The sequence below is a fragment of the Nyctibius grandis genome, chromosome 4 (assembly GCF_013368605.1).
Source record: "Nyctibius grandis isolate bNycGra1 chromosome 4, bNycGra1.pri, whole genome shotgun sequence".
NCBI lineage: Eukaryota > Metazoa > Chordata > Aves > Nyctibiiformes > Nyctibiidae > Nyctibius > Nyctibius grandis.
Window position 1 is genome coordinate 90,276,974 of NC_090661.1, and position 16,789 is coordinate 90,293,762.

The 16,789-nt window shown below is 60.4% G+C and overlaps 1 protein-coding gene across 1 annotated transcript; it reads right to left on the reverse strand.

Moving 5' to 3' along the window:
* Window positions 1–8,220: 8,220 nt before the first annotated feature.
* Window positions 8,221–12,058, reverse strand: KAZALD1 (Kazal type serine peptidase inhibitor domain 1). Its single transcript, XM_068399617.1, has 4 exons — window positions 11,551–12,058; window positions 10,148–10,308; window positions 8,643–8,790; window positions 8,221–8,429 (listed from the first exon to the last, which is right to left on the reverse strand). Exons 1-4 carry the CDS (start codon window positions 12,056–12,058, stop codon window positions 8,344–8,346), a joined length of 903 nt encoding a protein of 300 aa, XP_068255718.1. The 3' UTR covers window positions 8,221–8,343.
* Window positions 12,059–16,789: the final 4,731 nt, after the last annotated feature.

Sequence of the window (16,789 nt, forward strand, 5' to 3'; positions counted from 1 at the left end):
CCTTGCAGAGCTGCCATCCCCTGTGATATGAGCCCTGCTCTCCAGAGAGGAGCTGAGACCCAGCAGCTGATTACATGCAGACTGCAGAAATTAGGTTCCTCTGGAGGTCTCTGGGGTATGAGACAGCCTGGGACAGGGGACCCTCTCAGTGGATCCAACCCCATGGTGGACCATATCATCCCTCCACATCTCTGACCTGCAACTTCAGAGGCCACCCCGCAGCCGGGATGCCACGGCCATGGCCTCCCCAAGCCTTGTGCGCAGTCAGCCCCAGCTTCCGCCTGTCGCCAGCTCTGGTCCTCGTCAGCCCGAGGAGGGGAAATGCCCTGCTCTTGCCCAGGGCAGATAAGAGAGATGGATAAGGGTGGGAGCAGAGGGGAGGCCAGCATTTGGGTAGCTTGGCTGGCTTTTTGGAGAGCACTTGCTTTGCTGGGACCTGCAGCTTAACCCTTCCTTCCCCAAAGCCAGAGCAACTGGTGGTGGGAGACAGCTGGAGTTTGGGATGACTCCTAAGGACACCATCCTAACGCATTTGGTGCTTTCTGCCCTCACCCCATGTTTAAAGAGAGTCCTGTCAAACTGGAATCAGCAGCACTTGTTTCTGGCTCCTCCATCCTTGGGCAGGACAGGCAGCATCCTCCCTCCCAAAATGCTTGCGAGGGAACTGCCACTCCCATCCTGCAGCCACTGCAGCCCAGTGGCTGATGGTTTGTTATCTAGAGACATGGGGGCTTCAATCCACTGGCTGCAGCTGTACTTGCAGGACACACAAGACCAGGGCTTCCAAGACCCTCTTGGTCCCACTGACCCCAGCCAAGATGCAATAACAGATTTTGGGGTTTTTTTTCCCTCCCTACCTGAGCTCTCCTGGCAGGGAAGGTCTGGCTCCAGCAGATGCCCTGGAGAGATGCTGAAGAGCCACCCCAGCCCTCCACCGCATACAGCAACATGCGGCTGCAAAGCAAGAAGGGTGGGTGGGAACAGGAGATGCGAGTCTCCCACTGCTTCTGCCTCTCCTCCCAGCCGTGGCTGGGAGAGGGATGTTATTAAAGGGGAGGGCTCAGGCTGTGCTTCGGATATGGACATCCAGCCAAGTGAGTTTTTGGGGTTGTCACTAGCAGCCCAAAGTTGCTATCCCATGCTCCCCTCCTGTGTTCCCAAATTGGCTGAGCCCAGACAGCCGGGGAGGCTGCTGATGGGTCCAGGCACTCCCCAACCCGCCGGGGCTCAGGGGCTGCTCCGCAGAGACCCCATCACTCACACTTTCAGGCCTGCCAAGCCAAAGGCGCAGTAATTGCAAGCCAGATACCCCCCCACTTCCGAAACAGTGTGCTCCGGCAGGGACCAGGCACAGGGGCTCCCATTTCCCATTTCCGCCTGCCTCCGGCTGTTACGGAGCAGAGAAGTGACAGTGAGCAGCCCCAGGGCAGAAAGGGCTGCGAGGAGAGACAGCAACCAGTGCTCCGATAAGCACCTCCTTGCTTCCGAGATAACCCGCCCCAGGCACTCTCCAAAGGGTACCTGTGCTCTCCGCAGGTTATTTCCCTGCTCCAGCTCATCCCCCTCTCGCCCAGGGGTCAGACCCCAGTCCCACACTCCACAGAGGGGAAAGCCCAGCCCAAGGGGAGCTGTTTTGGGCACTTGAAGCAGACCCAGGACGTCAGATGAACACATGAGCTGAGATATAACCAGTACCACTGTCCCCACAGGCAATCAAGGGCAGGTCCTTTCCTCAGCTGAGCATGAGCAAAGGCCAAAAACCACCTGCAGTGCAAGAAGAACCCCAGCTGCATCACCTGGAGAGCTGGGGGGGCCCTCCAGTCCTTCTTGAGCTGGTGCCACTCCTGATGGCCCTGCACAGGGATCATCACCTCAAGCGGAGAGGCAAGACACCATGTCCCTTCACAGGATCCAGGTTCAACATCCCACTCACAGCCTCGGTAGTGGACATGCACAGAGTCACAACAGCAGCCCTTGGGCTTTAAAGCCAGAAGTAGCAGAGCTTTCAGCAAGCGTATTAAAAAAAGCAGTATCAAGATAAAGCCTTTACCAGGCTCCAGCAAGGCACTGGTGCTGGCAGAAGCCAGAGGATGTTACCCAGTATGAACCCACTGCTGTCAACACCAGCTAAATAGCCCACAAAAGCTGCCCCATGCACAGCCCTGCCAGCAGCTCAGCCAAGCTGGAGGAAGGAGGCTGCCTGCGTGGCTTTATCTGGTTGGAAAGCCCTCCTTAGGGTAGGAGGCGGCTCGCTCTGCTGGAAGGAGCTGCAGGTGCCCTGGAGCACCTGGCTCAGCCCCAGGCTGCTCCTTGGCTGGACAGGGACAAAGCCCCCCATTTCTCACAGCCTTAGCGGGGAAGGGACCCTATGTTGTCTAATATAACAAGAGCAAAGCTTGCATCCAGGGAACTGCCTTTCCTCGACCCCATTCTCCCAAGCCAGAGGACAAGGCAGTCACACAAACCTCATTTCCATAGGGGACCAGCACCAGCAATCCCCACACCATCTCTCACCCCTCTTCCAGCTGCTATGCTGGTCTCTGCAGTAGGTACTGGGGTTTGTCAGGACCCTTCCCAAACAGAAAGGGTGCTGTTAGTATGCAAGACCAAGGAGAGGAGACAAGAAAGCCACATCCCCACGGGGTAAGTGTCAGCATTCAAGTGCCCAGGGAAGTCCAGAGCAGGGACAGCAAGAAGGCAGTGCCCCACTCCCATTAGGTGATGAATGTGGGATGCTGCCACCTCCTTCACCCCTCATCTGTGCACAGAGGTGCCTCTAGAAGTAGCTGGACCAGCTACCTCACACCCAGCTCCATCCCTCAGCTGAGCCACCTCCCCGCAGAGCAACTACCTGTCACCAGCCCTTGAGCAGACACAGGGTCTGAAGGGACATCCATACAGCCCAGTGGGCAGCACACATGCTGCAGCACCAGCCACCTGCTGCTGCAGCACCTCACCTCACACACCTAAGCTCTCACCAGGAATTCAGCTGTCCTCTCTGCCTGCTTTTAAAGGCAGCCACGGGGGCGCCGATGGTGGAGCAGGGCAGGGCTGCCCAGGTGGAGCTGAGTTAGGAAGGAATATGGGTAAGAAAGGCTTGGGGGAGAGGGACTAGAACCAAGGCTTTGTTTTGCCCTCACAAGCATGCTGCGATGCCAGGGCAGAGCTCTGCCAGGGCTGCCCTGGGTGGCTGGGCAGCGGTAGGGATGTGGCAGGCAGGGTGCAGGCAGCAGAAGGCAGCATTTCACACTTTACCCGGTCCGTGCAATAGCCCGCATTTCCCCTAATGTGGCTCACACCTCTAGTGCCCTGCCCGGGGTCCCTGCCGTCCCAGCTAGCGGGGGGCACGTGGCAAAGTGAACTTGGCTCTGCCCGCCCCTGCAGCCAGCTCGGCCAGTCTTCCTCCGCAGCCAGCAACCCTCCACTCGCCATGACTGATACGGGGAACCTGGTGCTTTTATTAAACTCTTCGCTTCCTGTTTTAAGCTTAATAATAAATTGCATGTCACATTACGGCTGTGTTTATTAAAACCCATTGGCATGGGCTCTGCTCTGCAATGGCATTTGAATTATTGAAAACAACCCCCCATGGAGACCTATTTGCTGCAAACGCAGGAGGATTTATTTCCATTCTGTTTATCAGATGGTGTAACTAAGTGCTGGGTGGAGGCAGGGAAGCGGTCTTGCTCTTTTTATTTTCTCCTTGAACCAGCACAGCTGGGTGAAGAGGTGCCATGCAGAGGGAACAAGGGAAAATGCCACTCCTTGAAGTGGGGACAGGTTGGGACAGAAGTCCCGGGTGTAGGTGGCCGCTCCGCCCCGCTTGTGTCTCTGGCTCTGGTTGAGTTCCCCATGCCTGGTTGCTCCATGCCTCAGTTTACCTGTTAGCAGGGTGAGGTCATAGAGCTGCAAGTTTCCACCCAGGCATGACCAGTGTTCAGCTCAGGCTGGCCGAGACCCCTGCCAGAAGCCATCAATGTCCCATGGGAGATACCCACTGCGCAGGGGGACCAGCAGGGTGGCCACGAGGGATATTAGCCTTTATGAAGCCCCAGTTTAAAGCACACACTCAAGGACAGCAGCTGAACATCTCCGAGTTCTGTCCCATCCCAGCTGTGCCTGCTGCAGCCACCCAAAGCCGGCGTCAAGAGGATGCTCTGGCTCCTGCGAGCATCCCGAGGGACAGTGGAGCACCGGCATCTCTCGGGAGGGCATCGCCCCTCCCAGCAAAGCAGAGCTGCTGCCAGGGGCAAGAGGAGGCCATGGAGCAGGCAGGGCTGGGTTTGGGGGTCGGGGTGCTCCAGGGGTGCCCCAGGGGTGCCCGAGGCCCCACGTGCCGGCTGCCCAGCTCGGTGGCAGGGCTCGGTGTGGCCGGTGGCTTTGCCAGGAGATGGCACTGTTCAGCGGCTGATCGCGCCCGTGGCCCACGGCCGGACTCCGGGATGGAGGCGCAGACGTGCCCCCTGCGTGGGCCCGGGGTGCGGGGCAGGGAAGGACAGGGACAGCATGTTCTCGCTGGTGGATCGTCTCCATCTTCCAAACCTGGTGGGGTTTCCCCAGAGACCACAGAGCCCTGTGGCTCGGTGCCTGCCGGGCGAGCTCTGGGCAGCAGCGGGGAGGTGCACGGACGGGGGAGGCACCGGGGGTGTTGGGACGGCTGTTAGGGGAGCAGGGCACCCTGGTGTCGCCACTGGGTCAGCCACTGACCATCTCGGTGGCCTCCTGGCCCATGGTGGTCCCTGGAGAGGTCTGGGGATCTGGATGATGTCCCCGCACCAGAGGCTGGAGCGGTGAGAAGAGCTGAGGTCCCGCTGGCAGCCTGCAGCAGGGACTGAGTGCGACACGAACCACAGGTTTGGGGCAGAAAGCAGCTGCTTTGGAGGCTGTGGGGGGCTGTTTTACCTGAATTTCCCCCCAGCACCCAGAGCTGCTAGTATACAATGGGTGCGGCCGAAACGCTTGATGGTGGCAGGGCAGTGCCAGTCCTCTGTGTGTCCCCACAGGGACTGGGGTCTGGGGGGTTTTTAACTGCAGGGTTTGGGCTCTGTTAGTGTGTGCCTTCAGGGTCTTTCAGGTGCCAGCAGGATGAGCCCCCCTTTCTTTGTACCCAGTTTCGTGGTGACCTTCAGTGCCCAGGGAGATGCCCACACCCCGCTCACCCCAGGCGGTCCGGAGGTGCGTGCCCAGGGCCGGTGGCCACGTTAGCGCTTCCCAGTCCAGCTGACCCCATCCCTGACGTCAGCCCAACATCTGGGCCGAGCTGCTGCTCTGAGCACAGGCAGCTGGGCTGGCAGGAGCCGCTCAGTCCCCTCCACCCCCGGAAAGCAACTGCCCCACAAACCGGCCAGCAAAGGGATTCAGTGCTGCACACTCTCTGTCCCCACACTGACACCAGCTTTGGCCAGGTCCCCGAGACCCTTCAGGTGCCCAGAGCCAAGCAGAGCATCTGCCACTGGCAGAGCCTGGGGGGACCCTCTCCTCAGGGCAGAGGCTCTGAGCAGCCGTCAGTAGAGCTGACCAAATATTTTTAGAGCCAACAAATAACCTCAATTAAGCTCCGTGGCAGTGACCGATTCCAGCCATGCAGTGATATTGGCTCCTTTAATTTTTAAGTGGCTGGAAACAGCAAGACCGGGAGCAAGGGCAGGGGGATACCAGCCCCCTCCGTGCCCCTGGGGCTGCTCTGCTGCCCCTCGTCTTGGGGGAAGCAGAGCCCCAATACTGGCCGAGCTGCCAGCCTGTGATGCAGCCAGCCTTCTCCCGCACTGGGACTTGGGGAAACTGGGAGACGCAGACCCCAGTTTTATTAATTTTGGCCAAGGGCTCTTGCTTAAGCTCCCCCCTCTCTCAGCCACCACGTCCCTGCTGCCCTCCCTGCAGGGCAGGAGTGGGAGCTGACAGTATCCCGTGGCAGGTGCCCAGGGGGTACCACAGGGACCGGGTGCAGAGCTGAGAGGGGTAAGGACTGAGGCCAAAATGCAGATGCTCACCTGTGCCCAGGCAGGGCATCACTCTGCAGAGCACACAGAGAGCCAGGGACGGGAGTCTGACCCCTGCGACCCCCCCCCAGCCAGCCCAGCAATGCACCCACACCCAGCACAACCTGGACTTGTGCCGGTGTGGGAAGGGTGGGCAGAGGGACCCTGGCCCTGGGACGGGTTGACATGGCAGCCCTGGCCAGGGGCCAGCCCCAGGTACTGGTGGGGAGCCCAGCGAGCAGCTCACGCCTGCGGAAGCACCGGGATGCTCTCAGGTTTCCCCATGGCAGCCTCAGCCAGAACACAGCCCAGCTCCACCAGCCGAGTTGTATGCGAAATGGGGAAGGGATCAGGATGGGTGAAAACACCTCAGTTTCTCCAAAAGCAGGTTTTGCACCTAAAAAAAAAAGCAAAACAAAAGCCAACAGCATGTTTCTGTCCCTGGTGTCTCCCAAACACCCTCCGACTCTGATGTAGCAGCCCCAGGAGGATACTATTACCTTGTTAGATGGAAGGAGAAACTAAGGTAGGGGTGGATTTTGCAATTCCTCAGCTGAGAAGGGTTTTGCTGCCAGAGAGGACAGGCAGCCCAGCAGGCAGGCAGGGCGGCTGTGCCCCGTCGGGCTGCGGCGCAGCGGCCAGGGCTGGCCCAGCCTCACTGGCTGCAGGAATTTTGTTCCGCTGCCAACTCCAGACAAATCCCTTTTATTTGCTTGTTCAGGTTTCGATGCTGTAATTGCATCGTCTGAGCCAGCTCTCAAGAGAAAGAGGAAGAAAAGAAAAAAACAAGGGAAGGAGAGCAGCGTGGCGCCCGAGCCGTAAGCCTCATCGCATCCTGCCTGCTCGTGCCTGGGGACAGGCCAACTCCTTCCTACCGGGGTCTGGCTCCCCGCCGCAGCTCTGGACCTCCCTGGAGCTGGGACTGAGTAACCGGGAGCAGTTTCATCTACAGGGAGGTTTTGAGTCTCCAAAGTCCTGTAGATACTGCTGGTTTGAGGGGGCAAAGCCCTGCCTTGAGTGTGAACTTTTAGCCCCAGGATGCCCAAGGGATGGGGTCCTGCCAGCCCTCTCCAGGCATGGAGCAGCACAGCGCAGCTCTGGTCTTCCTTCCCACCCTCCCCCCAAATGATAATTTGCTCTAAATTAATCATTTGCTCCCCCTCACCAGCTCCAGGAGGCAGACGGGTTTTCTGTAAAAATGGAGCATTTCCAGCAGAGACAGGAGCCTCCCTGTGCTTCCCCAGACAGGCACAGAGCTGCTCTGCCCCCTCGGCGCTGTCAGGGCTGCGGTCACCTGGGTGGAGACCCTGGGATGAGGATGGGCAGAGGTGGGATGGGATCCGAACTGATGGGGGTGCCAAGAGCCAGCCTGATGCATCTCCATCGCACAGAGGATGGTCTGCTGGGGACCCTCATCCCCATGTGGGGTGAGAGGGGCAGGACCCACACTAGGACCAGCTGTAAGCAAGGCAGGCTGGCTGGGCAGGAGGGATCTGGAACCCAAGCACCCCCACAAGAGACAAGGTAGCACCCACAGTGTTTGCAGTCTCCCTCACCCCAAGAATAATCCTTGTGGATACAGGACAGTCACCTGGTCTGGGTCAGCTTTGACCTATGTGTATATTTTAACTAACATTAAGTGAAATGGCAAAGTAAAGAGCTGCTTGGAAGGGAAAACACAAAGTCAGTCGAAAAAGGCCAAGTGTTTCTAACCACATGGGTGGTTGGGCCAACATCGTCCACAGGAGCAAAGATAGCACGGAAAACCACAAGTGTCTGGTTTCCTCAAATCACTACTTCGCTGGTTAAAAACAAACCGGGCAAGAGGGATGTTATGGCAGCAAGTTCCCCAGGTCCTGGGGAGAAGCCTGGCTGTCCCAGCCTTGGGGGACACAGATTGGCCCTGGGGGTGACACATTGGGTGTCACAGCCAGATCCCAGCCCTCCGCTCTGGCTTCCCCAAAATGCTGTGCACAGAGCTGAGATGCCCCTGCCCTGGCTTCCCTCCCCCTGGGAGGGGCTGCCTCCACTCCCAGCACCAAGTCCTCATCACACACAGCATGGCTGTCCCTGCAGTGTCCCACGTGCCACCGCATCCCCACTTGGTGCCGGAGGACAGACCCACCCTGCCCCAGGTGAAGCCACCCCCAATCCCAGCCCTGTGCTACCAACCAGCCAGTGTCCCCTCCCTGAGCACCCCCAGCAAACGGATGTGTCACCCCCACCCTACAAAAGAGGCTGCTGTGCCAGGACTGTTCAGAGGAGTTTTGGGCTGGGAGGTGCTTGCTCCGGAGATGTCCCCGACCCCTGGGAACAGCCACCACAGGGCAAGGTGATCTCTGCAGCTGGACATCCCATCTCTGGGCTAGTAATAGTCCTCCTCACTCTCCCCGTAGTCCTCGGGCGTCGTGTGGGGCTTCGGCAGGGAAAAGCCTGTCAGGTTGAGCTGGTCTGAAACAGCAGCACAGGAACGATGTGACATTGACCCCTTCAGTGCCTGCCCCCTTCCCCACCAGGACCAAAGCCAAACCATGCACAGCAGCTTGCTGGGGCATCCCCAACACAGCCCTATGCACCAGCAGCTCCCACCATAGCAGTGCACCCTGCCCAAACATCCCTTCCCTCGTCCCCATGAGAGCGTGGGAACAAGGATACGGTGCTCACCCGGCGTGAAGACGGTCAGGCTGGCTAACGCCACCACCTCCCCAACCCTGTTCCTGGCGAAGCAGCGGTAGGTGCCCTCGTCCGTCACCCGCACACCCTGGATCTGGAGCCAGCCCGTCACTTCGTATTTCTGAGGGCCGCCTCTGAACTGCAAGGGGGTGGATTTTGGTTAGCGTTGGAGCCAGGAAAGCCCCCCATGGGGCTGGGACAGATGGGAAGAGGGATACAAGCCCAGGGAAACTCTTTGTCCCTCCATCTAGGTACCACTCTGGGGGCAGGTGCAGACCACCTAGATGCAGGTGCAGACCACCTAGACGCAGGTCCCGCCTCTTCCCGCTACCCAGCGGAGGTGGGGGGAATGAGCATCTTGTTGCCCTTGGGAAGGTCTGGAGCCCTGCTTTGGGAAGGACCCTGCAGACATGCCCTGGACTCCCAGCTGTGACCCCAGTGTCACCATGGTCCCCAAACAGTGGGAAGATGCTGGGGTCAGTGCTTTGCAGGGTGGCAGAAGCACAGGGGTGTCTGTGCCACAGGCACAGCCAGCCTGGGATGGCTCAGAAGAGCCCTGAGTCCCCCCTTTCAGCAGGCAGCGAGGTCCCAGGACTGCTCTGGCGCCAGCCATGCTATTTTCTGTTTGTCCCCAGCAAGAAATAACCTTTTCCTGACCCAGCTGGGCTGCAGCTGTGTTTGCAGGCTGCTATTACAGTGCAGTCGCTGAGGGCGGAGGACAGCTGAGCCTCCTCCAGCCAGGCAGGGTATCCCTGCTTGGAGTGAAGGTCCTTGGCCGGACCCTCCAACAGGCTATGGGGTGGTGGGAAGGTCAGAAAGATGGAGGGGGACCAGCACATCACCCCACAACAGTACCAGGTCCCACTTGCTCCCCTGCCCCCCATCTATCCCACAACAGTTTCCTCCCAGCCAGTGCCTGGCACAGCCCCTGTGCCTCTGCCCACACCCTCTAATAGCTGGGTACACCCAGCTGGGCACTATATTTGGGGTCTGCTGCGGGCAGGATGCTGATTCCTGGAACTGCCAGCTCTGGGATGGAAGCCTTGCTCAGAGCGATGGGCTGAAAAGGGCAGGGACTGCCTGAGTTTGCTGGTGGGAGAAGATAATCCAGGCTGGAAGGGGCCCTGGGTGATCTTCTCCTTCAGCCCTGCTGGTGAGTCTGCAAGTGAAGCCAGCAGGCAAAGCAAACTAAAGGCAGGGATGTGGGAAACTCCCTGCCGTAGGACTCTGCACGTCCTAAAAAATACTTGTAAGTTCAAAAACTACTAGAGAAAATTGCAGAAGAGAACTATGCTGATGGCTCCTACCACTGAGATACCAGCCCAGGCTCAGCCAGTCCTCATGGTGTGCAGGCTCCAGTCACCCCTTCTCATCCCCATGCAGCCAGGCTTGGCCAACCCCAGAGGATGACCATCCTCAGGTCTGGTTGTCCACGAGCTCTGTGAAGGTCTTGGTCACCCCAGGACCGTGTCCAACATGCCAGGCACACCACTCACCTGGACAGAGATGTGGGGATCATCTCCAGGCAGCAGCATCTCCGTGCCATCCTTCCTCCACTCGATGGACGCCATGGGGTAGGCAAAGACCTCGCAGCCAAAGATGACATCCTGCCCGGTGACGTTCCACGTGTCGTAGGGAGGAGAGGTGATCTGGGGCTCTGGGGAGGGGGGACAGGAGAGCAGGGTGGGCTCAGATGAGGTCCCACCCTTGGCAGGTGCCAAGGGCTCTCCTGGGCGGGTCTGGGCTAGTCCCCTCTGGTGTGGGAGCATTTGGCTCACGTAGAGATGCCGGGACTCTTCCTATGCCCCTCTCCCCTCCCACCCATAGCAGACCCTCACCTTGCCCCAGGACACGGTCCCTCCTCTCTCCCCAGCCCCCCCAGCCCATGAGGGGCTGCCATCCCTCCTGGCCTCACTTTCCCCGCCTGCGCAGCGATGCTCAGGGACACACAGGCAGCAGGAACAGTTCAATAACAGCAACGCTACAAAGCAAAGCTCCCTTGCGCAATCGGGGCACACTCCTCCTGCAGGGGAAAGGCTGGGGGGCACTCATCCAGCCTGGGGATGGTGGGGATGGGTGAGGTTGGTGAACTTCCAGCTGAATGAAGCCTCTGCTCTGACACCGGGCTCATGCCAGCAATTAAGGGAATGAGCAGGTCCCCAGCTGCTGTACAGAGCCAGTACCTCCAGGTCCCACATCCTTTCCCTAGAGGGATGGAGTGAGTACCACCCTTCCTACCCACACCTGCACCAGGATCTGGCCCATAGCATGAGCCAGAGGTCAAGGGAAGGCCTCCACCTCCAAATATACCTGGGGGAAAAAACTCAAGGACATGACCATCTACAGAGATTAAAGTCAACCTTGATGCCCCCCAGGCTGTGGTGACAGCACTGGGTGACCTGTGTGCACTGGACAGGCTGGGGCACGGTCTCCCAGCCACTGCCCGTCCCCCCAGCCTCCTGATGGGTTTTAAACGGGAGACGGAAATTGTGCAGCCAAGTCAAACCGACCCAGGTTTCCATTTGCAGGAGGCAGCTGCCTGTCTCAGGAGCGCCGGGCCAGCGTGAACCCAGCACCGCCGCCAAGAATTCGCTAACAATTCCCTGGAACTTCCCCATCTGCTCCGGCAGGATTTGCTGCTTCCCATAAACCCCGCTCCCACTTGGCAAAGCTGCTCCCGGAACTCTCCAGGCGCCGGATCTGCAGGGGCTGCCCCGGAGCAGCAGAGCCAGGGGGGACTGGGAGAGAGGGACCCCAGTGGGTGGATACCCCGTACCCAGCCCCTGGTGCTGCTGTGTCCCTGTGGATGCTGTGGGTTTGCTGCCAGGTTAAGCCAGACCCCCTCGCTCGTCCCTTCCCGTCTGTCCCGCTGCCCGCACAGCCGCTCCCAGGGCACTACCTGACTCACAGGGCCCCTCGTGGGCCACGGTGAGGTTGGCATCAGGGTGGGCATGGGCGACCTCCAGGAACCTGCAGATCTGGGTGTAGGTTTTGCCGTCGGAGCCGCAGAGGGCCAGGTGGGAGAGGCAGGTGCACTGGGGCTCAGGCACCTCTCCGTGCCGCAGGTCCCCGGCGTCCAGCCGGCACTCCAGGTGCTCCCCACACTTGCCGTAGAAGTGGTTGGTGTTGTCCAGGTCACAGATCTGTCCCTCCAGGTTGGCACACTCCCAGCAGCAGTCGCAGGCATCCCGCACCGTGCCAGCCAGGCACCCGCGGGGCACTGGGCACTCCTCCGGCCGGCACTCGGCACAGCCCTCCCCTTCTTCCAGCAGCCGCTGCCAGCCCCGCTGGAGGTAGTCGGAGGTGCTGGGAAAAGCCTGGCCCAGCTGGAGCGAAGCCCAGTGCAAGGAGAACAAGGAAAGCATGAGGCAAGAGGAGCTCAGGGTCTTGGCTTCAGACATCCTCATGGCAGCTCCTCTGTCCCAGTCCCACCATCACTTGCACAGGGATCTCCAGCACTGCTCTAGCTTCCCTGGCTAGATTTGAGGAGCCATCCTGGCCTGCAAGGAGGGAGGACAAGTGTTACCTGTGCAGGGAGCATCTCCCACCCCTCTGGCTCCCAGCTGTCTTGCCCTGAGTGCAGTGCTGTGGGATGTGCAGGGGTGGGTTGGTCCCAGCCCCTCTCATCCCCAGCCCCACAGCCACATCCTTCCCATCCTGGGGCTCCCCAACTCCTGCCAGGCTCCTCAACCAGCTCCCATCCCAAGAAGCTAAACATCCTCCAGTGGGACGGGGCTGCTGACCCCAGACCCATCAGGATTCATCCTTCTTCCCTGGCAGCCCCGTGGGCAGAGCCCAGCCTGCTGTGACCCCCCACCACAGCCCAGGGAGCCGTGGGGCTGGCAGGGGGCTGGACAGACTGCTCCACACCATCATGGCTCAGATGGTTTGTACCCAACCCCTATGCTCCTCTCGAGAAGCTGTTCTTGAGCCAGGTGCCACTTTCCTTTCCCCATCGCTTTGCAAGAGTCACAAGCCCTTTTTACCTCCATCACTGTCCAGACAAGCACAATGGAGCAGCTGATCCTGTGTACAAGGGGGTCTTTCCACACTGGAGGCAGCCAGCCAAGGGGAGCCAAGCCAGCAGGATGCTCCTGGTCATGCCTGGCTTTTGTCCTCTTCCCCTCCCTGCACCATAACCCCACTTTTTAGGCACCTCCCACCCAAGCAGGGGCTGAAACACCCCCCAAGAAAGCTTTGTGAACCCCTCAGTTATCGCACAGGAGATGGGCTGAGCACGGGGGAACTCAGCACACAAGTGAGAAGTCAGCAGACTGGCAGCAGGCCCAGCGTGGTCAGCCTGTACCGGCACAGCAGGGTCCCTGTCCCCAAGCCCCAAGCCTGCATTACCCCCCAGGTAAGCAGAGAGGCTGATCTGCCCCCGGGCTTCCCATCTCTGCTGGGGGGATATGTGGGGTCCTGGAGCCCATCCCCAGAGAGGGTGATGATGAACCGAACCCCTTTATGAGCACACCTCAGCCCCCGATTACACTCTGGCTGCCTTCCCTGAGATGGAGTGAAATTACTGTCCCCTGCCCCAGGGCCACCCACCACGAGTGAGCTGGGCTGGGGAGGGGACCCAGGTGGCCAGGCTGCCCCCTCCCCTCCTGCTGGGAACAGCATGGACGGGCAGGCTGCAGCCCCTCCACTGCACCCTGCAGCCCCCCACCCTCCGGGACTAGCGCAGCCCAGAGCTGGGGTGATGGGCATGGCCAGGTCGGTGGGTTTGCAGAGTTACACACTCATGCACCCCCCAGATAACAAACTGCAAAGCTTTGACCCGTTTAACGGAGACCACCGAGCTCCCCAGGGGTGGGAAGGGGCAAGGGGTCCCGGTGCCAGAGCCCCCCCCAGCCCTCCCTTCCCCGGACTGTACGGATCGAGGCTTCAGCCCCCATGGATGGGGGGCCAGGGAAGGTTGGGGATAGCTGCAAAGTTGGTCTCTGGCTCCCCAAGTCCGAGCTGCAGGCGAGGGCTGGCTCTGGGGGTCCTGGCTGAGCCCTGGAAGGGGCACGGCATCCCCTGGGTTCCCCCGGGAGCCACCCTGCCGTGAGCCGCCACTTACCGGAGGTGCCGGTGCCGGAGAGCGGCGGTTTCGGGGGCCGCGGGCGCGCAGTGGCCGTGGCGGCGGGGCTGGTGGCCCCCGGCTGCTCCGGCACCCGCCGTGATGTCAGCGAAACGTGAGTCCCCCCCGCCCCTCTCCGGGCCCACGGCCCACCCCTGGACCGGCACCGGGCTGGCGGGCACCCCTTCCCTGCCGGGTCCCGCCACCCCCCGCACCCCTTCCCTGCCGGGTCCCATAACCCACCGCACCCCTTCCCTGCCGGGTCCCGCCACTCACCGCACCCCTTCCCTGCCAGGTCCCATCACCCACCGCACCCCTTCCCTGCCGGGTCCCGCCACCCACCGCACCCCTGCACCCCGGCCCCGGGGCTCTGCTGCTCCAGTCTCCCCGGCACCAGCACCTCCTCACAGACCCCGACACTGGGGTCACCCCAAGCCGTGTATTGGGACCTGGGCTGATGCCCCGGGGCAGGAGGGTAGTGGGGTGGGGGGCAAAGACCAACTTTGCAGGGGTCCGTAGGGACAAGTGAATGGGAGGAAAAAAGCTGGGGGTGAGCATGGCTGGGAGGGTGGGCAAAAGCATCTCTTGACCTATAATTTGGGTGGGAAATACAGTCTGAAACAGAAGATGCTATAATTAAACAAGGGGGTAATTCCTGGGGGACGTCGGTGCTCACCCCGCCCCTGGAGCCAGGTATGAAGGTGGCATTGGCGTGCGAGCCATGGCATTACCTGGGCTGGAGCGGAGCCGTCGGGAGCAGTGGTGGGGCTGCTCCACAGCACGGCAGTGCAAAACCTGCATGCACAGAACTGTGGCTCCAGAGGCCCCCGGCAAGCTGCCTCACTGCTCCCTGCCTCAGTTTCCCTGGCTCCGAGGAGCAGGGGACCCAGCGTGCCTTCGCAGCATAAACACACCGTGCATTTACATCTTGCTCCCGCCACTGTGCCGAGGGATCCCACAGCCCGCTCCCCTCCTCCAGGGGAGGAATTTGTGGGATTTGCTTCCCTGGTGAAGCTCAGGCGAAGCAAAGCTGTTGCAGGACCCCTCAGAGGATCTGATTTCCTTCACCATGCTGCAAAAATCTGCTTTTGCTTTCCAACACCCTCCTGCAAATTCGTTCCGGGCTCCGGCACTTTTGCTCGGTCACGTTGTGAATCCGGCCGCAGCTAACGATGGAAAATGCACCAGGCTTTGGCCCCCCCTAAATCCGCCTTTGCTGGCCAAATTCCCCCTCCAGCTCCCCGCCACAGAGGGGGGTTTCCTGCCGGCTCTGCCTTCGGCCTCGCCTCCCGCTCCCCCTCCGCGGCCCCCAGCCCCTTGGCCCAGGGCTGCCTCCCTCCCCGGCTCCCCTCGCTCGGCCCATCAAGCGCAGTCCCGGCGTGCCACAGGTTTTCAGGCTCCACATCCACGAGTTGCCGAGCAGCTGGGGCTGCAGCTGCTTTGGGACAGGGAAAAAGTCAGGAGGGGCTGAGGTTTCCCTGCCCGCACCCCCCAGAGCTGGTTCAGAGCCTGAGCAGGGAGGGGACAGGCTGTAGGTGACCCTGACAGGGGTGCTGAGCCGCCGGGCTGCCCCTGCCATGCCCTGCTTCCCCACCTTGGGATGAAGCGTCACCTGCGCATTGGGGCATCCCTGCACCAAGCGTACCCTCACCTGCCTCTGCCCCACATAGGGGGCAAAGCCGTGGGGTGAACCTGGCCCCAGATGCCACCCTCAGCCCAAGCAGCTCCTGGCCAGCACAGAAACAGAGCCAGCGTTTAAATCCCAGGCACTGCCAAAAAGCGGGGCCAGCGATGATCCCTGGTTATTATTCTCTTGCCCTTGGCAGGGGGGCAAGGGGAGACAGGTCCCGGTGCTGCTGTCCTTCCCCACACATGAGGACTCCAGCCCTGGCTCCTTCTCCCAGCTGCCATGGCCCAGGCATGTCCCTGTCCCCATGGGGTTACCATGACCTCTGGGTGGCTGGATTCATTCGAGCATCACTGCAGCATCTGCCACGCCAAGGTGGGAAGAGGCCACGTCTCCAGATGGAGATCCCCTGGCCAGAGGTGAAATCCAACTGCAGATCTGAGCAGGGAAAGCTCCAGCCGTGGTGCAACACAACCCAGCACCTGGAAGCCATGGGTGGCTCGGCTCGGCTCAACAAGATGAAGCTCAAACCTGGCAAGTAATTAACCCTCTTGCTTAATGAGATTATCGAATATGCTAATAAAAGTAGCAGCTATGAATGAGGGGTGGAAGATCTAACCTGTGCTCAACAAGGAGTTGTGCTCAATCACACCTTGATTCAGTCAGCATGGCCCCTGGCTGCACCCAGGGCTTGCAGATCCGGTTGCTGGGAGCAGATCTGGGGGGGAAAAGGGTGGTCGCAGCCCTGCGTGGCCTGGCACTGGGGTAAATCACATTCCCATCTCCCCATCCGTGCTGGCCAGTTATCCCTCCTTTCTCCTCACTTGCCCTGAGCCCAGTGAAGGTCCTGAAACTGGGCTTTGAAGGTGCAGCAAGACTCAAGCACCAAAGCCCTCTTGTCCCTCTGCGGCAGGTTGCTCCCCACCACCATTTCCCACCCCGTGACAGTCCCATTGAAGCCAGGAGTCTGTGGATGCTCTCAGCAGACCCAGGCATCCCTCCAGAGCTCTGTCATCAGGATGTGCCCCTGACGCCAGAGCCATGATGGCTGGTCGGGGGTCCCCTGCTGCTCCTGGCCCCACCCACCCCACCTTGGCCCTGGGCTGATCTCCTGGACCACCCCATGGGGATTCGGGGTTTCCAGCTGTCGAGGCCAAGGAAAAAACCCACCCTGGAAAAAAAGCCCTGGGCCAAGTGACTCAACGCACATCGCGTCAGGGACGGTTGGCGAGCAGCGTTGGGGCTAGCGGGGCTGGGAATGTGGGTTATGTCATGGCAGAAGCAAACATCACCACAAGATGCTGGGACAGGGGTGATGTCAGCACACCGCCTGGGGCTGCGGGGTTCTCATTCTGATAATAAACCAAATCTCCCTCGTTTCAGCTCAAACCCGCTGCTCCTCTCTTTTTCTTGCTGTTCAGAGCAGCCTGACACAGCCAGGATCCA